We start from the raw sequence: 22,101 nt of genomic DNA on the forward strand, positions 1-22,101 counted from the left end.
AAAATAACACAGAGACTAGAAGAACATCTTTAAACAACTGAATTAATGTCAATCATTCCAGTGCAGTTCTCAGCTTGCAAAATCTTTCTTCATACAATGACTTCGTAGAAATATCAGCCAATTGCTCTTCAGATTTTACAAATTGAATATTGCTAGTTTCCTTTTACACATGTTCTCTAATTAAATGATATCTCACTTTAATATGCTTGATTCTTGAGTGCAACACAAAATTTTTTGAAATATTTATTGCACTCATATTATCACAAAGTAGAAAAATACTATTAATTTTCAGTTTGTAATCCTCAAGTTGAGTTTTAAGCCAAATTAATTGTAAACAACAAGCAAATGGGAAGATGTATTCAACTTCGGCTGTGGATAGAGTAACATTGACTTGCTTTTTGCTTGACCAAACATTTAGAGACTTTCCAAGAAAGCAACACATTCCCGAAGAACTTCTTCTATTCACACGATCACCCGCATAATCTGTATCACAATATTCAACTGCACAAAATTCATTAGTTCTAGAATACCATATACCAAAGTCATATGTGCCTTTTATGTATCTAATAATTCTTTTAATGGTTGAAAGATGTGATTCCTTTGGGTGAGATTGAAATCTAAAGCATACACCCACACTTTGAACTATGTCCGACTTAGAGGATGTAAGATACATGAGTGATCTATCATTCCTTTATACCTAGTTTCATCAACATCTTTGCCATTCTCATCCTTGTCAAGTTTAGTATTTGGATGCATGGGAGTACCCATTGGTTTGAAGTTTTGTAAACCAAGTTTCTTTATTAATTCTTTGGCATATTTTTCTTGGTGAATAAAATGCCACTAGAAGTTTGCTTGATTTGAAGTCCAAGGAAGAATGTTAGTTCTCCCATTAAACTCATTTCAAACTCACTAGTCATTAGATTTTCAAACTCTTTACACAAGAACTCATTTGCCGATCCAAACACAATATCATCCACATAAACTTGAACAAGCAAGAGATCATTATTAGATTCTTTAATAAATAAAGTAGTATTAGTAGTACCCCTTTGAAAATTATTTTGCTATAAGAAGGTACTAAACCTTTCATACCAAGCTCTAGGAACTTTTCCAAGGCCATAAAGAGTCTTGGATAGTTTAAAAACATGATTATGATAATCTTTCTTTTCAAAACTGGGGGGTTGAGCTACAAATACTTATCTATCAATAAATCCATTCAAGAAGGCACATTTGACATCTATTTGAAATATTTTGAAACTTTTGTGGGCAGTATAAGCAAGTAGCAACAGAATAGCTTCCATTCTTGCTACCGGTGCAAAAGATTTATCAAAATCAATACGCCCTTGATCGTAACCTTGAGCCACTAATCTAGGCTTGTTATGAACAACACTACCATCCTCAACCAATTTATTTCTAAAAATCCACTTTGTACCTGTTACCTTCTTGCCGTTTGGGTAAGGTACAAGAGACCAAACCTCATTCTTTTTGAATTGGCTTAACTCTTCTTCCATGGCCTTTACCCAAGAGAAATCTTCAAGAGCTTCCTTTACATTTTGAGGTTCTAGTTGGGATAAGAAAGCAAGATTGTTGGTTTCGACTTTCTTGCTTGACGATCTTATAATGACACCATGAGATGGATCACCAATGATAAACTCATGTGGGTAGTTTTTTAAGAACTTCCACTCCCTTGACTTTTGAGAAGAGGTTTCAACTTGGCTTTGACTTAGTCTTGCTTCATTCATTGTTCTGACTTCTTTGGCATCATCAGGAGGCAAAATAGAAATGTCTCCTTCATTTTGAGGAGCAGGTTTAGGATTGACATTTTCTACAAAAGAACCTGAATTGACACTATCTTGATTCACTTGAGGACTTTCCTCTCCTTCATTTCCTGCATCATCATCCAAGGCAGCACTTGGTATGAAGTTAATATTGTAAAAAGACACATGTATGGATTCCTCAATAGTTCTTTGTTCTTTGATGTAAACTCTATAAGATTTGTTATTGGTTGGGTATCCAACAAATAAGCCTTCATATGATTTTGGATCAAATTTTTTAAGATTGTCTTTGTTATTCAATACAAAGCATTTGCATCCAAATATATGAACGTACTTAAGATTTGGAGGAGTTCCTTTCCATAGCTCATAGGGGGTTTTCTTTAATCCTTTCCTAATGATGGTTCTATTTAGGATATAGCAAGCTGTGTTCACAGTTTTGGCCCATAAGAATTTTTGAACTTCTTTCTCACAAAGCATTGCCCTAGTCATTTCTTAGAGATTTCTCAAAATCAGTTTTAGATTTCTTATGAAAACCCAGACCAGCCTTATCATAAAGAGGTTTTTGACTAGCCAATAATTTATTCAGATTTTCATAACTTTGAGCAAAGTTGGCCAGATCCTCTTTAAGGCTTTTTATTTCTTTGTGCAATCTTTCATTTTCTTCAAAACAATTTAAGTATGCAATCACAGAATGTTATTCCTATAGCCCTTAAGTCCAGCCTTTAACTGCTTATTTTCTTCAACAAGATCAACAACAGTTCAAATCCCCTTAATTTATCTTTGAGAAAACCATTTTCTGCCTTTAAAATGTCATTTTGATATTCAAGTTCATGATTTTCATCCAAGAAGCATCTAAGTTTCTCAGTGAGATGATCGATCATAAGATGAAGGTATTCAGTAGTGGGTTCAATGGAAATTACCTCATCAGTTTAATTGGCCATGAGATAGGTTTGGGATTTGGTCTCTGATTCATCCTCTTCATCAGAATCGTTTTTCAGGTCTTCTCAAGAGGCCATCGGCCCATTTTTCTTTTCTTTCTTGGAATTTTCTTCCTTTTTCAACTTTGGACAGTCAAGCTTGTAATGTCCAGCTTCTTTGCAGGTGTGATATATGATCTTGCTTAAATTTCTTTTTAGTTTTCTACCTCCTTTGCTTCGTTCTTTCAGCTTCATCATTTTCCTGAATTTCTTAGCAAAAAGAATAAACTCATCATCAGATAAATTATCACTGGATTCATCATCCAGGGACTCAGTGAATGATTTGAGAGTAATTCCTTTCTTTTTTGTGTCATTTTTCAAATAAGTGGTTTCAAAAGCAAGCAAATTTCCTCTCAGATCATCATATGTCATTTGATCAATGCCACTGCTCCCAGCTATAACTATAGCTTTAGTTTTCCACTCTTTAGTGAGACTTCTCAAAACTTTCCTCACTAGCACAGGTTCAGGGTGAGTGATCCCCATAGCATCCAAGTCATTGATGATGAAGTTGAATCTTTCAAATATTTCATCAATCGTTTCTTCTTCCTTCATAGAGATCATAACACAAAACAGAAAAATGTACAAAGCAAACCTGAGACAACTTTTGACTTTTTCTCACAGTTAATCTCACTGCCTTTTACCTCTCATTGGCTTTTTCATACAAATCTCACCATGTTTGCCTTTTTCAATGAGACTCAGACAGACAAAACTGAGAAAAAGGAAATACTAAATGAACTACATGAAGGAAAAGAACTCTAACAACTTGGGTAGCTATGAGAGAGAACTCTGTGCTTTTCGCTTACTCTCCTTGCCTTCAACCCTTGACTGCTCACCGTTAATATAGAAGAGTGAAACTTCTAAGGTTGAATCAGGTTCAACCCTAACACTATCTTTTTTTCCAACATCAGAGAAGAGAGATAAATCCAAATCTACTGCATGTAACTCACCTATTCTCTCTCATCTTTTTTCTTCAAGCTTCTTCAATCTTGACCGTTGAGCTTAACTTTGGCTCTAAGTTTTGATTTTGAGCGTTGATGAGCTTCTGAACATGGTTGGCCTCACCTTTTCCATGGTTGCTTCTTCTGTGCTTGAGACTTTATTGATTTCTTCTTTGTTCCTTGGTGTAGCACAAAAGGAGGAAGATGCTTTTTTAAACAACTCTGACCGAATGCAACTCGCTACTAGATTGTAGCCTTTTCTTCTTGCTTCATTTTGGCAACGAGTTTTTTTGTCCTTCAATGCTTCATAGCCTCTGCACTTCCCTTTTCTTTCTTTCTTTGACGTGACCGAACTGAAGAGAGAGGAGAAAGAAGATAGGAGTGTTGGCTTTCGATAAAAAGTTCAAGAAAGTTAATTGAAATGAATTTGTGGTTCAAGTTACCAAGAATGGGAGGAATCCGTATGAGGCTTGTGAACTTTTAGGTTCATTTCTTTAATTCATCACTCTTAGTTTATAAATTTGTGATTGGACTTGCCTTAGTTTTGATGAACCATCTCATATAAATAGTTTGGGTAAGTTTCCAAAATTATTTTCCAGAATGCAAATATAACATAATCATATAATCAATAATTTTTTAATAATGTTTGTTCATCATATTTAATTAAATATTAATTTTTTAAATTAAACAATAATTTTAATTTTTAATTAAAATCATAAATATCAAAATTGTACTTAACCCTATCACTAATATAACTATATCAACATCTAATATCTAATAAAATAAAAGAAATATAAACGAATGTAAAGCGCGCAGCTATAAAAATATATACAAACTAAACCATTAGTTTGTTCACAAAAAAAAACTAAACCATTAGTTGCTTACAAGCCAAATAAAGAAATATATATATATTAGATTGGTGATGCTCCCTATTTACTCAGTCTCCAATCCTGTCAAGTTTGTGAGCAAAATTCTGGGGTTCGAACCACTATGATAATATCTATAAAAATATAATTATATTATATTTAAAAACAATTACTAAAATAATTGTTTATATAAAATATTTATTAAAAATAAATTAAATAATATATATTTATATATATACAATAATTAATTTTTTATATATACATAATATCTTTTATAAAAAATAATTATTAAGTGTAAATTAGTTTAAGAAAAGGTTGAAAATTGACAGTTTGATAATGAAATTAAATTAGATTAAAATAAAAATAAATCCTGAAAAAAAGAGAGTAGAACAAGCCTTGCCCAAAAAGGTAGGAAATTGATCATGAAACCACGAAACCACCTTAGACATACGTGTGTCCCTAGCTCAAGCAATAATTGGACAATTTTTTTAATTTTTTAATTTTTGTAAACCACAAATATAAAATATTCTGCATGAAGTAATTTCTCTTTTATATGCCTAAAGTATATCCATATCACATTAAAATTCGCTCAACTAAGATATAATTTTTTTATTGTAAGAATTAAATTCAAAATCTAATTAATAATTTAAGAAAAAACGAATATTTACTATTTAAACCAATTATTTTAATAATTAGACCAATAATTTCAATAATTCTCTGACCAATAAATTATTTTGACATTCGCGCAATTTGGTTTACAATAACATTAATACATGGGATTATAATAATACAAATTACAGAAAAATTTCTTTTATAATAACACATATAAACTCAAAATCTAACATAAAAAAAGTAAATATATAATATTTAATAATTAATTTAAATATTCTGGCGATTTTTATAATTTCAATAAATTTTAATTAGATTTCTATTTTTTTAATTAAATTTTTATATCATATCAAATTTTATAATTAAACTTTTACTATTACAAAAAATTAAAGTTAACGAAATATTTCGTTAAATAAAATAAATATACTACACATAAAATAAAAAACCTAAAAGATAATACCTTTTATTTTCTGAATTACAAAAATGCTCTTAACATTCTCTTACACTCCTCTGCCTTTCACTTCCGCCCTGCCATCTTGTTCCACTGTCGTCGTTTTTGTCGTTGGTCTTTTCACCCATTCCTTCTCCTCCTCTCACTTCCTCCTCAACGCTCTCTTTTACCTCTATTCTCTCTCTCTCTCTCTCTCTCTCTTTCCTTTTTCTCTCTCTCCCTCTCCCACACCATCCACCTCTTCCATCAAATCCACCTCTTCGAAAGAGAATTTTAAAAAAATGCAATTGAAAAAACTTGATAGCATAAATGGTAAGTCTCGACAACGAAAAGACAGTTTTTAGAATTTCGGTCTATGCTAGAGCTCCATTGATGAGAAAATGTACCAATTAGTGTGCCTTATAAAATTTGGTGTTCTATCTGATTCACTTTGCATAGAGAATTCACTGGATCCGAGACTAGTGAAAGGCAACATCGTGGTTTGTGATCAGGGAAGCAGCCCTAGGATTGCTAAGGGTTTGGTGATGAAGAAAGATGGTGGAGTTGAAATAATCCTCGCAAACAAAATCTCTAACAGTAAGAGTCTCGTCGGCAATGCTCACCTCATCCCGACGTGTGTGCCATGAATATAGATGAAAGCAACATGATCAAATCCTATATCTCATCTACTGCAACTCTCGAATTCAAAGGAACAATCCTTGAAATCAAATCGACACCGATTCTGGCATTGTTCTCTGCAAGAGAACTTAACGACTTGAATCCTGAAATTCTCAAATCAAATTCGATTGCTTCTGGTGTCAACATCCTCGCAACTTGGACCGATGCTATTGGATCTACAGGTCTCGATTGAGATTCTAAAAGAACCGAATTCAATACTTCATCTTGTTTTTTTTATTTTGCTTTTGTTTCATTCTGCTTCTACTTGATTTTACTTTTGCTCACTGATTATGTTAAAAAAATTGATTGTGTTAAAAAATCTTGATTATATGTTTTGTTTGTAATTAACTGATTATGTTATAATACAAATTATGTTTTTGATTATGTTAAAAATTGATTATAACAAAAATTCTATTATGAAAGAAAGGAAATTTGTTGGTAGAAGAGAGGGTGATAATAGAAGAACAGAATGAAGAGATAGTGAATGACAGAAGAATGGTAAAAGACAATAAAAGTAAAAAAGAGTAAAGTGTATAAACAAATTAATAAATTTATATTTTATAAATATTTTTTTAATATTTATTGTTAATAAGAATTTAATTATAAAATCTGATATAATATAAAAATTTAATTAAAAAAAATAAAAATTTAACTAAAAATTCAGTAAAATTAGAAGAAGTAACCGAATAATTAAATCTTAATAATTTAAACCAATCATACTGAAGGTATAAAGAAGCCAAACATATTGATAATTGGACCATTAATTTTAATATTTTTATGCGGTCAATAATTTATCTTGACATCACACAATTTGCTTTATAATAATAACAGTAAATAACAATATAAACATAGGATTATAATACAAAAATAATTAAAAACAGGGAATTTGACCTTACGATATTTTGGAACGATGTTCCACCAGCCCACCACCGGATATTTTATTTAAATAAATAAAATAAAAGTAATATTTACTGAAATAAATAATTTTAAAAATATTTATCGTTTTGTGTTTTTTAGTCTTATCTCGTTTACAATGTAAATGAGATAATATTATATGTATCTTGTTTATACTGTAAACAAGATAAAATATGTCAGTTGTAACGTATCTATTTCGTTTACACTATAAACGAGATACATGAAATTTTCATCTCGTTTACACTGTAAACGAGATATATATGACAATCTCAGTCGCTATAAAAGGATGTATAACTTTTGGTATTCTTCACAAACTTTTTCTATCCTTTTTGTGTCTCATATTTCTCACAAATACAAGGCATTAATGGCCAATAACAGTCCATATATAGTTGTGCTTATTTATCCCAATTGTCGTATGAGAAATGGCGACAACGGGGTGACATTTGAGTGTGAGGATCCGATATTATTTTGCACTCAACGTGTGGAGACGTTGTTCAATTTGAGGAGTTTGATATTGAGCAAGTTGGGTGGTCACAAGCGAGGGAAATCGGAAGGGTGTCTTATAGGTTGCTGGCACCCATGGGTAACGGAGTCTTCCGGTTTCGACTATTCCGACTTCTAGGGGACGTGCATGTGTAACTGATGTTTGATATCCATGGGAGGATCATGGTGGAGTAGGCAATGGAATTTTTCGTAGAGGTGGGACACAGTGGTGGTGGAGTTCGGTACACTCGACCTATGTGCAGGACGACCGACCCCTCGCACCACCATCCATTCATGTCGCCATTCCAATGGATGAGGCAGAGGAGGGCGAGTAGGAGTTGGACGAGGATTATGTGGTGGACAGTGCGGACAACAACTTGTCCGATAGTAGGGATGAGGATAAGTGTGTTCCGGAGACACCTATTCAGACTGTGGTGCGCCATGTCTTGCCTCCACCTCTCCCAATACCAGCGCTTTCGGCAGTTCTATCTCACTATCACAGTCTGGATCTGGACGCCATGCATGAGAGGACTCCGTTTTTTGATACAGGTGAAGAGGATTGCAACCTGGACGGCGGTGTAGAGTTTCGGGTTGGCCATAAGTTTAGAAGCCGAGAGGCAGTACTTCAGGGTGTGAAGAACTACAGTATTAGGGGTAGTGCGGAGTACCGGGTGATTGAATCAGACCAGTTCAAGTACCATGTGCAGTGCCGTCAAGCTGAGAATGGGTGTCAATGGAGCCTCTGTGTGGCCCTTCGGTAGAATCTCGGATACTGGTAAGCTGAAATTTACTTGTGCTTTTCAGTGCTTCTGTACGATATATTAAGTAGGCATCCGACATGGCTAAAGCTATACTGTTTTGTTGTGTTCAGGGAGGTTCGGAGGGTGGGTGGAGTGCATAGTTGTCTAGCACCCACCATGTCTCAAGACCATTGTCAGTTAGATAGCAGTCTGATCTGTAGAGTTATCTTGCTGTTGATTCAGTCCAACCCCTCTATAAGCATTCTAATTTTGCAAGGTACGGTCCAAGCAAGCTATTACTTCAAACCGTCCAACAAAAAGGTGTGGATGGCCAAGCAGAAGGCAATTGCACAGATATACGGAGATTGGGAAGAGTCGTACAATAAGGTTACGAAGTTGTTTAAGGCACTTCAAAGCTGTTTTCCTGGTACCATTTGTGACCTACGCGTCAAACCGTTCTATGATGGACACCTCTTGGTACGTGACAGCAGTATGTTCGACAAGGTATTTTGGAATTTTCCGTCATGTGTCGAAGACTTCAACCATTGCAAGCCTTTTGTGTCTGTAGATGGTACGTATCTGTATAGCAGGTACGGTGGTGTGTTGCTTATTCTGGTGGCGCAAGATGGGAATAGCAACATCCTGCCTATTGCTTTTGCCATTGTGGAGTTCGAGAGCACCGAGTCATGGTCGTTCTTCCTAACTAATCTGAGATGCCATGTCACCCCACAAGATGGCCTGCTGGTTATCTCCGACAGATCTTAGGCCATCAAGGCTGCGCTTAGCTCCGATGATAGTGGTTGGCATCCCCCAAGAGCCTTCCATGCTTACTGCATCATACATGTGGCTGCGAATTTCATGACTCGGCTCAAGTCATCCGAGGGCAAGAGATACCTCATTAACGCTACTTATAGTCCAAGCAAGACCGGGTACGAGTGGTACATGGATGCGTTGAGAGGAGTCTCCCCGTCGATCGTTGACTGGGCTGGACGTTTTAGGAAGGAGATTTGGGTACAACATTGCAATAGCGGGTGTCGGTTTGGTCACGTGACGACAAATCTGTCTGAGTGCATCAATACAGTGTTGAAGGGGACTTGATACTTACCGATTTCTGCCATTGTGCGCATCACGTATGAAAGATTGCAGAAGTTTGTGATGAAGGGCAGAGAGGCGCAGTCACAGCTGGCTGTTGGATGCCGATTCTCACAGAGACTCTTGGCCGCCATTGAGAAGAACAGAGAAGCCATACCGAGAATGCGTGTTACTCATTGTGACGGGCGGGCCTCTGTGTTTGTTGGGAAAGAGCTAGAGTCATTCGAGGGATGGGGGGAGGTTCCTTCCGTGTCGGCTATCAGAGAGTACGTGTGACTGTAGCTTATTCCAATCTCTCTACTATCCGTGCCATCACGCACTTGTCGAGTGCGCCGCTGCTAGCATTGAGTGGGCTCCGTATGTGCATCCTGTGTACAAACAGGAAGCTGTGTTTAAGGTGTACAAGATGAAGTTTCCCCTATCCCAGACGAGTGGATGTGGCCGGAGTAGCATGGGACAAGACTGCGTCCTAACCCAGTCATGCGTTGGAAGACGACTAGCAGGCCCGTGTCCACAAGATTCTGGAATGACATGGACGAGACCGAGCGACATGAGAAGCGGTGTTGCCTGTGTAGGCAAGTCGAACATTCAAGAAGGGGATGTCCTAATCAGCCCACGGGTGATGTCTAGGTCGCACTAGGCTTCTATGTTTACTGTAGTTGGCATGTGTTAGTCTTTTTTTTAGTGTGATATTTTATGTTCTAGTAGCAGTGGCGATGTAATATTTTAACTTCAAATGATATATTTTATGATTCCGTGTCACTTTATGATTTTTTGCTATTTTTCTTAAAAATGACAGTAAGATATTCGTAAATACTCATAAGAAAGAACACCATCATAAATAACAATACACACAACTACAATCCAATTAAAGTACAATCCAGCTAAAATCCAAAAGTACATACCATAATCTTAATCCAACAAAAGTATATACATAAGCTTAATCCAAAAAAAGTACATACAAAACTATAGTCATCATCGCTGGTGAGGATCGTGGTAGTGGCGCCTGTGCCCGGTGCCACATGGCGGAGGCTGAGCCGGGCGCTGATGTTGAGGATCCACGACTGGGGCTGTCGGATCCTGGTGCATCTGAGGACGATACGGCTAGAGCCCTCCAGACGGTGGAGCTGTAGCATACTGGTGTACGGTAAGCCTAGTGTGAAACGTATGGTGTACGGTAATCCTGCGATCAAGGTCGAACCTCATCCTGCAACTGTCGTACCACTGCTGGAGTCGCTCCGGCCACTAGACATCGTCACCACGGCCAGTGGTAGTCAGATACCTATTGTTAAACAAAGTAAGTAAATATACTACTAACAGTATCATAATCACAAACAACTTCATTCATATAACTTTCAAGAAATAATCCACTACTCATACCTGTCAAGATTGACTGGAGTGCCTGGCACCTACTGCTCCCCATTGAACTACCATTTCACCCTATCAACGTGGTGAAACCGGACAATGTTGAAGCAGACCAGCGGGACGGCCGACAATCATGTACCCCACTCCTCCTCCTCATGGAACCAGTGCGGGCATAGGGCCTGAAGCGCATGGTCATCATATAGACTCTCCATATGAACTGTATAAAAAATATGTTCGACATTAGTAACCATACACTATCTATCTAACTGTCAAAAATATACCGTAATACAACACAACGAGTAGTTTAAAATGACAATATATTTTATTTCATGACTAACCTCATCAAACCGTAACCAGTCAATCGAAACCCTCCACATCAGGACCCTGGCCTGGTGCTGATCCCTACTCTGCTGCTCCAGACCAACAAACCTGACAATAACAAAGATATATACGATTACATAAGTAACAAACCATATGAATTGACTACAACAATTAACGCAAATACAAAGATAATTTTGGGTTACCTCGCAACTAGCGGATACTGGTAGATAATCCTATCTGATGGACACCACTGAGAAAATTTCTGATAAATCCAGCTCATCAAAAGCGAAGTGCAACTGGCGATGTCTGTGGTGCCCTGCTGTGCTGCTAAACATAATGACTGGTACGTCTAGGCCAGCACAACAGAGCCCCAAGATAACGCCCTACACTCCATGAAGTCCCGGAAAAGCGGTAGCCAACGTACGTGCACCAGTTTGTTGGACTTGTCTGTCAACAGATACCCTCCTATCAGTAACATAAAATAGCACCGGGCATACTGTCGGAGGGACTTCGGGTCGTCGGTCGGGAGGCATTTGGCAGACACGATCACGTAACCACACCAGCTTCAGCGTGAAGGACTCTTTCCTCTGCGCCTACTGTGCCGCCGCCAGAGGCCTGGCACCAAGCAGCTGCTCTACCACAGCCCACGTCTCTGTGTCGTACCACCTACCAAGTCACGGAGGCACCCCCAGCGGGGATCCCATGTGCGCGTAGGGCTAGGTGGTACGCCACGTCCTGCAGGGTGATAGTGACCTCACCCCACGGGAGGTAAAATGTGTGCGTCTCCAGACGCTATCGCTCTACGAGTGTCGAAATCAGGGAATTGTCAAAAGTGAAGTCCCTGAAGGAAACCGTGTCACCGAATCCGGCCTCAGCTAGATACGGGACGATGGCGTCCAGTGGAGGGAGGGTATGGCTGACTCGCCAGGGCAGTAGAAGGCGAGGCCTCTGCGGAATAAATAATAAATTTTTAACTTATAAAGAGATAAGCATAAATTTTTGTACTCTACTTAAGAACATAGAGCTACTTCTACTTAATATCATACTTCCATATCTCTAGTCTATACATGTCTCTAAATTACATATGTCGGTAAGCAAATCCTAATTAAGTCATACCAATCTTACACAACCAAATACAGTTCTCAATTCATCATATATTCCAATCCCTAAAGCATTTTACTTTATACTTTGTCACTACGGGACTACCCTAACAATGTCCACATACTTAGATTAATCGAACAGAACGTAACTAACCTCGAAGTCGGCCGTCCCGACATAATGTGAGGTCTCATTTAGTCTGTTGATGTCTTCGTCGTTCCCCGCCGGGAGTGCCATCACCGTATCAATCTCAAATATGGTAGGAAAGGGTAAAAAGAGGGAAGAAAGAGGTTGACTAAGTCAAAATGGGCCCAAAGACTTGTTGTGAACAACTTATATAAATAGGCATGTAAACGAGATAGACATGTTGCAGCTGACGTGTCTTATCTCGTTTACAATGTAAACGAGATAAGACTAGAAAACGTAAAACGGTAAATTTTTTTAAAATTATTTATTTTGGTATATATTACTTTTATTTTATTTATTTAAATAAAAAATTCGCCCACCACCCCAATAAAAATAAGACTAAATTGAATGGTTTTAGAAATTGTTTTATACATATTTTTAGTTTTTTTACAGTATTTTTTAGTCTTACAGGCTAATGATTAATCTATCATGAATCAAAACTTTATTTAAGAGTTTGTCACTGACTAATAAATTACTGTATGCACAAAGGCGAGATTCTTTTTTTCCGACACTTACTTAAAAAGACTAATAAACTAACTAATAGACCAATCCAACTTAATTATTTTTTATAAAAATATGATATATAAAAAAAATACGAAATAAACCACCAAAAATGCACTCGAATAATTTTATCACGGACAAAAATGCACTCAAATTTTTGTTATCGATAAAAGTATCCTCAAATAATTTAAAAATACGACAAAAATGCCCAATATAAAATATGTGTTCTAAAAAAATACTTTAAAGATTGAATCTTGATACAATTTTTTGCAAGCATAATTAGAAAAATGATATATTTTTATCATTAAAATTTAATAATTTTTTGCTAAGTATATATTTTTTGTAATTTTTTTTATTAACAATCAATAATATTTTTAAAAAATAAAATAAAAATAGAGATCAAATTTTTATCTCTTTTTGTGTGTATTTTTTAAAAATTTATCTAAATATTTCTATAAAATTTTAGATCAAATATATAAATAATTTGTTAAATATAAAAGTGATTTGTCACTTAAAATAAAAAATATTTTAGAAAATTTTGTTATATTTTTAAATTATTTAAAAATATTTTTATCAATAATAAATTTTAGATACATTTTTGTTAGCGACAAAATTATTCAAGTGTATAAAAAAAAATTATTATCCATAAAAATTATTATGTCCTACCGTTAAAAAAAAAAAAAAAAAGAAAAAAGAGGCTGGCCCATGCCAACATGGAGGGAGAGATGGTTGGATTATTCTGATGAATCATGATACAAAATAACAAGTATATATCTCGTCAATGTTTTTATTAATTATTGTGGCTCAGCTTTGGTCTTTTCTAATAGTGGAACCATTAACCAATAATCTTTCAAAAACCAATTGTTTACGCTCACACTGAATTGAGAGAATAAACTTATTTTACAAAAATATTAAAAATCAACTATAATATATATATACTATTTTACATATTTTTAACATATAATTTACATTTTAAAACAAATTATTAATTAATAATTTTTTTATATATATTATATATAATATAATTATTTATTTAAAGAATTTAATTTTAATATTTATACACTCATTCGAAGCGTAAAACCGTAATATTACATTTTCTTTTATAAAAAATTTATAGAACCAATTAGTCGTATAGTCAACTACAACTAACTAAAAGAAAAATGTCTAATAAAAAAAAACTCCCAAAAAGAGTTAACCTCAATTTCACCCTAACCACTAGGATTGGTAATGGATAGGGTAGGATAGGGTTTGAACTCTACCCTAATCCTACCCGCAGGTTGAAAGTTTCATTAAAATATTATCTTATCCTATCTGCGGATTGAGAATCTCTCAACTCTAATTCTACCCGCACTCTAAAATTCTAAACCCTACTCTACCCGCAAAAACATCAAATTTTTTCAAAGTAAATATAAAATTCAATCATTTCGAATTTTATACATATTAATAACATAAAAAATAAAAAAACTAATGTTCTAAATTACTAAATTAACTAACTAATTTAGTAATTGCTTACTTATTGTAAGTCATTACATAAAAGAGATTGTGGGTTCAACTCTCATTTCCTTCACTATATATCTAATTTTTATAAAATATGTCATGTTATATATGAGGTGCGGCCGGAAAGGAATAGGATAAGGTACACCCTAAACCCGTATTCTACAATACCCGCAGACATACCCGGACACTACCCTATCCTTCTCGTAGCAGGTGGAGTAGTCTACCCTACTCGAACGGATTGAACCGGATTTGATACCTGCGGGTAGAGTATGAATTGCCAGCCCTACTAACCACATTGACAATACATGGTAAAAAAAAACTACACAAACCTTAATCCCTCTCACGTTATCCACGTGCGCGTCCTTGCCATTCTCATCGACCACCGCTATAGTGGTGCACCACCCTCCCTTCGTTAATGCAGTGCCGTCGACCATTGGAACACCTTTTTCCTTGCGAACGCAGCGCCACCAACCATCGCTGGAGGAACGCAGTGCCGCCAAGCACGGCCGCTGTCCTCCCCTCATGAACGCAGCTTCGTCAATCACTGCTGCAGCTCCTCTCTTGCGAATGCAGCACTGTAGATTATTGTCGCAGTCTTTTCTTTTCGAATACAGCAACTTTCATCTTAAACATCATATCCTGCCACATTCAAACGCAATAAATGTCATTTTTCTTTTTTTTTTTCTTTATTTTGGACAATTTTTTTTATTAATTTTTTCTTGATTTTATATGATTCTTTTTACTAGTTTTGTATGATTTTTTTTTTAATTTTCGAATGTTTCTTCTTCTTCTTGATTTTGGATAATTTATTTACTAGTTTAATGTTTCTTTTTCCTAAATTTCGAGTGTTTCTTTTTTTTTATATTTTGAATGATTCTATTTTTATAGTTTAGATGATTTTTTAATAGTTTTAGATGTTTTTTATTTAATTTTTAAATTTTTTAAATATTTTTTTGTACGTTTTGAATTTTTTTATGAATTTTTATAATAATTTTAAATAGGATTTTTAAAACAATTTTGAATTTTTAAAATAAATTTTAAAATGAGTCTTAAAATTTTTAAAATAAATTTACGTTTCTTCTAAAAACAATTTAAAAAAATTATTAATTAGCCGCGTCAGTGATTGGTTACCCAGCAGAGCAGTTTCTTTACGGATTGAACAAGTAGTAGTTATATAAAGGCACTTGGCTCAAAACATCAAAAAGGGAAGAAGAGTGTTTCCATTCTTCACACACACACACATATGTTCCAATCCTGTTTCGCCATTTTGCTGGCTTCATATCTTCACACCTCCGTTTAATTTTTCCACATTCGGAGGCTATTTATTTATTCTTCTCTTCGCGTTTCCCTTCTTTGTTTTGACCTGAACCTTTTCAGTTTTAGTTTCAGTTTCGGTTTTAGTTTCAGTTTCCGCAGCATCATTTGGTGGTGTTAGTTACAAACAAAATTTGAATTGCCACTGCACGATTCGTTGCATCTGATTCTGTTATTCATCGGGGTTTGGTGAATTGGGAATGGTGATTTTGAGTCTTGGGAGGAGGGGGAATGAAAGAAGTGAGGAAGGGAAGGGAAGGCAACTTGGGAAATACGAGTTGGGAAGGACGTTAGGCGAGGGCAATTTCGGAAAAGTCAAGTTTGCAAGGGATACTCATTCTGGACATCCTTTTGCAGTTAAGATCCTTGACAAGAACAAGATCACCACCCTTAACGTCTCTGATCAGGTTATTTACTTAATTTCTTATCCTTTCTTTTGGAATTCATATAAGTTATCTAATACGTGCAAAAAAAATTTGCAGATAAAGAGGGAAATTGCCACACTCAAACTACTCAAGCATCCAAATGTTGTTAGATTATTCGAGGTACACAAAAAAGAGAAAAAATTGCGAATCTTATCTAATTGAGCTTAATTTTCGTAATTAGGGATACTTAATTTAATTTGGCTTTTAAAATCCGTACTCTGCACTTTGCAAAAAAATTGTGAAAACACTAAGCAGTAATGATGTTTCGCAGTTTCGCTGAGATTTCCTTGTTTGGAATTTAGTTCCCATTTCCTGATCCTATTTTTGGAATTTAGGATCGAAACACTACAGAATAATTCTGTAGGATATTGGTATGGATAAAAGGTATTGTTAGTGTTAGTGTTAGTGTTAGTATTAGTTCCGTTTCGGTAAATTGAAGAGAACCAGATTCTCCACTGAGAATAGGCCAACCCAGAATCACTCTAACATCGCAGCATCTTCCGGAACATCCAAATTTACACGTTCAACCCAAACCCACCCTCATTTGCATTTACTTTCCTTTTTCATAGTTTTTTTAGTAGTTACGACACGTTGTACACGTCATCTGTCGTTATGTAAAGAGATAAAATCGTTTTTTTCTTTTACTTTTTCATGGTTCAACCTTAATCGCTAGAGTTGGTGGCTGTATTTTTTTTAATTAAATAAATCTTAATTTGTTATTTATTATATTTTATTAATAATTTAGATGTAAAGTTTAAGTATTAGCCTATCAGGATTTAATATTTATAGTTTAAAATTTAGAATTTAGAAAACACTAAATTCTTTATTTTCTCCTAAATGTATTATCCTTTGTCTTTTATCATATCGCAATAAAATAATATCCACTATGATCTAATTATCTAAAGTAAGTTCAATCTCGTTCTTGATAACAAAAAATGATCTAACATTGAAAAGCGACAAATTTGTATTTGTCATTTTGAGATCTGAAAGACGCCTTTGTTTTCTGTAGTTTGATTAAAATTTTAACTTGGAACATTTGTTAATAGAGCATAATATAACTTACTTTTTGGTTTTCTCTTCAAATAGCATTGTTTATTAAATATTGGATATGTGACCCTAAACTAATTAATGGCTCTTCATGAACTTAAAAACGTAAATTGCTACCTAGAAACGTTAGAATGATTGATTGATACATTCATTTGCCTCCTTTTCCGCATAAAAACAGTTATACACAGTAAACCAGTGGGTTCTACCACAATGAAATTCACACCCTTTCCTCTCTCCATGGGAAGAATATCACTTTCATATTATTAATTAATTAATTAATTAAAGATAAGGTATTGATTCATTATTGATACATAGAAATCCATTTTCAGTGCCTTTCGTTGTAGGTTATTTATCCTGATTTTTTGTGTGGATGCACGTTCACTAGGTGTCCACTATTTTATTATTGCCGGTTTCAATGGTGGATTTGTCTTACATTGGTTTGGAGAATATGGGTTTGTTTCATAGTAATATTTTTAACGTGGCAGTTTGGATTAGTAGCCAACCCATTTCCAGATTTTGATTTCTCAGCATGTGTTATGAATGGACGGTTGCTTGACCTATTAAAAAAATTACTTTTATTTTATTTTATTGTCTTGAGGTCATGAAGAGGTGAGAATTTATATATTAATTTTAGAGCAAGTTACTTGGTCCAATCAAACCCCGTTAGGAATTCCACTTTGCTTCATTTTAATATAAACTTTGTATTTGTATTGTGTTACACCTTTGCACGTCATGCTCTAGTCTTGCAATTCCTTGTGAGGTTCGGAGTAATAATTTTCCTATTTATTCTTGCTTGGACTGCACCTCATAATCATTTTTATCCGGTAAAGTCATTGACTAATTCATACAGCATATGTTATAGATGCTTAAATATTTGGATTGCGTTACTTCTTTAAGTCTTAACTCTTAACCTTAACTTTTCTCAATTAACATTTCAAATTCCAAGATTGTTGGTGGGGTCCACGCATTAATAATTAAATATCATGTTCATGTGGTTGTGTGTTTATCCATCTGGCATCTTTTATCCTTATGTACACATAGATAATTAACTTGTAACTATAATTAAATATTAAATTATATATGTTGGACTTGAATGGGCCTCCATTGCATTAATTAATCATGACTATGCTATAAGGGCCATCAAATGTTCTCCTTGTTACAATCATGGGCATGAAATCTTGTGCAGAAAATAAAGTTATTCAGATTAGGTGGTCCTATAATACAAGTGTATGTATATTATTGGTCTGGCTCATAGATTACAGTAGTTTATTCCTGCTGTTGCTCAGGAATGAAATATGTGATCATGTAGTGGCCCCTAGCATAAGTAATAATAATACTAAAAATAAATGGACAAAGCCTCAAAGTAATCTATTGGATTTACAACTTGCAATTGCAGCTTGCATTTGTATCATTGATTGGTGTTTCTGATTATCATATATTCTAATTATGCAGGTCTTGGCCAGCAAAACAAAAATCTATATGGTACTTGAGTATGTGACAGGAGGGGAGTTATTTGACAAAATTGTAAGGATTCAATAATAACTTGTCATTCACATTCCTTGATCTATATGAATTGAAGAGCATGCTAAAACTACCTCGAGGATTTTGGTTAAAGAATTTGAACATAAAAAACGTTAATTCAACCAACATCTAGCTTATTAATGTGTTAACTTTTTCTTTATTTATTTCTTTATTAATTAAGGGGAGTCTTAGAGTAACAGTTGAGTTATCTCTGTGATCTCAAGATCAAGATCATGGTTTTAAGCTGTGAAACTAGCCACTGATGTAATTATCAGGTTAGGCTGCGTACATTATACCTTTTGGGTGCGGCTCTTCTCCAAACCCTGCGTTAACGTAGGATACTTGCGCATCGGGCTAGCCATTCTTTCTTAATCTTGAATTTGAGTCTTGTAAATAGTAAACAAAAAAGTACATATATTAAGAGATGCCAAACAAAATCATAAAGTTACTAATCTATGAGCTTCCTTCATTCACAGGCATCCAAGGGTAAACTTTCTGAAACTGAAGGTAGGAAGTTGTTCCAACAGTTGATTGATGGTGTGAGCTATTCCCACAATAAAGGTGTCTTCCACAGGGATCTCAAGGTTCTTTCTCAACCATCTTTATAACTGTTAGAATACTTATTGAGCTTACATTGAAACTGCATTACTTACTGCTCAGTTTTCTTTGACATTTTATTTAATTGAATCTGTTTCCTTGCAGCTTGAGAATGTACTAGTGGATGACAAAGGAAACATTAAGATAACTGATTTTGGTCTTAGTGCTTTACCCCAACATTTCAGGGTAAGATATTTTATGAACCACACCTCATTACAAAGTGTATTAATATGGTTTTTTTTATTAACTTTGTGGATAACATATTTCTATGAAAAATTCCAGGGAGATGGATTATTGCATACAACTTGTGGAAGTCCTAATTACGTCGCGCCGGAGATTCTTGCTAATAGGGGCTACAGTGGTGCAACATCAGATGCATGGTCTTGTGGTGTGATCTTGTATGTAATTCTAACAGGATACCTCCCATTTGATGACAGAAATCTTGCAGTTCTTTACCAAAAGGTATTCAAATGATGATTCTTATGTTATCTTCTTAATAACGGTTATCATAAAGTTATATAAATTAATTCTTGATTATTTTCTGAGCGATCACAGATTTTGAAAGGAGATGTTCAGATACCAAAATGGCTTTCAGCCGGTGCCCAAAACATGATAAAAAAGATTCTTGATCCCAACCCTGAAACCCGAATAACAATGGCTGCGATCAAAGAAGATCCATGGTTCAAACAAGGATATGCTCCGGCAACTCATGAGGATGAGGAAGAGGACATATATATTGACAATGAAGCCTTTGCCATGAATGAAGTGGTATACTTTTGAACTTTCAGATGTCTGGAAACTTTACAGGCATCTGTGCTTGGTGCACTTCGTCCAGCCTCCTTACCTTTTCTTTCATTCTTTATTTTGTTGTAATAAAAAACTACTCTCTTGGTAATAGCAACTAGACGCTGAGCAAAGGAGTCCACAATCACCAACTCTTATCAACGCATTTCAGTTGATTGGGATGTCGTCATGCCTCGACCTCTCTGGATTTTTTGAGAAAGAGGTGTGAGAATCGAAGTTATCAACGATTACTGCACATTTCAAACATAATTTTCTGTATCTCTGGACATTCTTGTTGTCTTTCACTTATAGTTTTCCTTGAATTTCAGGATGTCTCTGAAAGGAAGATAAGATTCACGTCCAACCTTTCGGCTAAAGATTTGGTAGAGAGGATTGAGGATATTGTGACGAAAATGGGATTTCAAGTCCAGAAGAAAAATGGCAAAGTTGGTATCATTTCGCTTATATATTTGTTAAAGCTGCTTCTATTTCCAACAAACTCGCAAATAAAATAAATATTAAGAGTGGCTAACAAGTAATTTTAATTTCAATATTTCAGTTGAAAGTTATACAAGAGAACAAAACACACAAAACCCTTAGCAGCCTCTTAGCTGCGGCAGAGGTAAATAATAATATCTACAGCAAACTTAAGCTATCTTGTACTGATAAAATTTAGAGCTTAATGTTACTCTACAAAGTTTGTTGATGCTAATAAGATTAATTTCACTTCAAATGTAACAGGTTTTTGAAATAAGCCCATCATTGTATGTTGTAGAATTAAGGAAGTCTTATGGAGATGCATCTATATATAGACAGGTACAAATCCATTCAGAAAATTACATGCACTCTTCCCCCCAACCCCCCCCCCCCCCCCCCCCCCAAAAAAAAAAAATTTGAGGCTGATATGATATCTATATTTTCTTCATGCAATGCAGTTATGCAAGAAGTTATCAAATGATTTGGGTGTTCCTCCAAGGCAAGCGTTGCTTAGCTCTGAAATGAATTAGAAGCTAAGATAATATGTAGGTTATAGCTACTTATAAGAATTCAATTGTAAAATGCATTATAGATTTATAGTTAAAGGGTTAATGAAACACAAATATGTTAATATTGTAATAGCACCAATTTTGAGCTTAGGATCGTTGAACTGCTTATGATGGCATATCTATGTAAATATCAATTTCTTAAAAAGAATGTGACATTCAATTTCTTTTCTTTCCAATTTTCTCTTTTTAAACCAAAACTTTCACGGTCCTGCCTGTGGTAAAAATCTTACCAATTGTGTATAGTATATAACTGTATACTAATAATCAAATAAGTTATGTTCCTTTTACCTATAAAATGTAGACACTAGAATAAATAATATTAAACTAGCCATTATAGTAAAACTAGTAAATTAATACAGGGCCATATATTAACAACAATAGAAGAAATCTATGAAAAATTATCAAAACAGAAACCGAGTGTTTTCAACGTATAAGCACTATCACTCCCAAGGCAAATAAGTATTTGAGTAACTTGTCCCATGATTTTAACAAGGGTGTAATGCCAATTACTAGTTTGGTAAACATACAAAATGTGCCTACTGAATAAATTCTCGTAGTGATCCATGACGTTCAATACTTTTATTATTTTAGTCTTTCGAATTTAAAATATAATGTACTAATTAGGTCGTTTTAGAAAATAAGAGAAGATAAAACTGTTTACACATTTTATAAATTCTTTTTCGTTTTATCTTGTTTAAGTACTAAAACGAAATGACACTATTTAGTCTTGTGTCCATCGTAGCAAGTCATAGCCAATTTAACATTTCGTTTGTTGACTCAATAAGTCACTATTAAAAAGAGTCTAGGGACTAAAATAGTAAAAAACTAAAAACCGTAAATATGAGAAACCAATAAAAAAATATATACTAATAATTTATATATTGATGTTATAAAATGTTA

At 34.6% G+C, this 22,101-nt stretch overlaps 2 protein-coding genes across 3 annotated transcripts; both read left to right on the plus strand.

Moving 5' to 3' along the window:
• The first annotated feature begins 8,186 nt into the window (after nt 1-8,186).
• Nucleotides 8,187-9,173, plus strand: LOC130934504 (uncharacterized). Its single transcript, XM_057864070.1, has 2 exons — nt 8,187-8,425; nt 8,540-9,173. The coding sequence occupies exons 1-2, from the start codon at nt 8,187-8,189 to the stop codon at nt 9,171-9,173; spliced, it is 873 nt and encodes a 290-aa protein (XP_057720053.1).
• A 6,480-nt stretch (nt 9,174-15,653) lies between these two features.
• LOC130972507 (CBL-interacting serine/threonine-protein kinase 1-like) lies at nt 15,654-21,370 on the plus strand. 2 transcript variants are annotated; one of them, XR_009083685.1, is made up of 12 exons: nt 15,654-16,189; nt 16,265-16,327; nt 18,707-18,778; nt 19,252-19,359; nt 19,478-19,558; nt 19,655-19,834; nt 19,928-20,140; nt 20,271-20,378; nt 20,485-20,605; nt 20,715-20,777; nt 20,897-20,971; nt 21,091-21,252. XR_009083685.1 is itself a non-coding variant. In XM_057897181.1 (12 exons), the coding sequence occupies exons 1-12, from the start codon at nt 15,983-15,985 to the stop codon at nt 21,160-21,162; spliced, it is 1,359 nt and encodes a 452-aa protein (XP_057753164.1). In that variant the 5' UTR covers nt 15,656-15,982; the 3' UTR covers nt 21,163-21,370. The 2 variants fall into 2 exon arrangements, 1 of the variants encoding a protein (XP_057753164.1); XM_057897181.1 differs by having other exon boundaries at nt 15,656-16,189; nt 20,485-20,601; nt 21,091-21,370.
• Nucleotides 21,371-22,101: the final 731 nt, after the last annotated feature.

This window comes from Arachis stenosperma, chromosome 1, assembly GCF_014773155.1.
Source record: "Arachis stenosperma cultivar V10309 chromosome 1, arast.V10309.gnm1.PFL2, whole genome shotgun sequence".
NCBI classification, from domain to species: domain Eukaryota; kingdom Viridiplantae; phylum Streptophyta; class Magnoliopsida; order Fabales; family Fabaceae; genus Arachis; species Arachis stenosperma.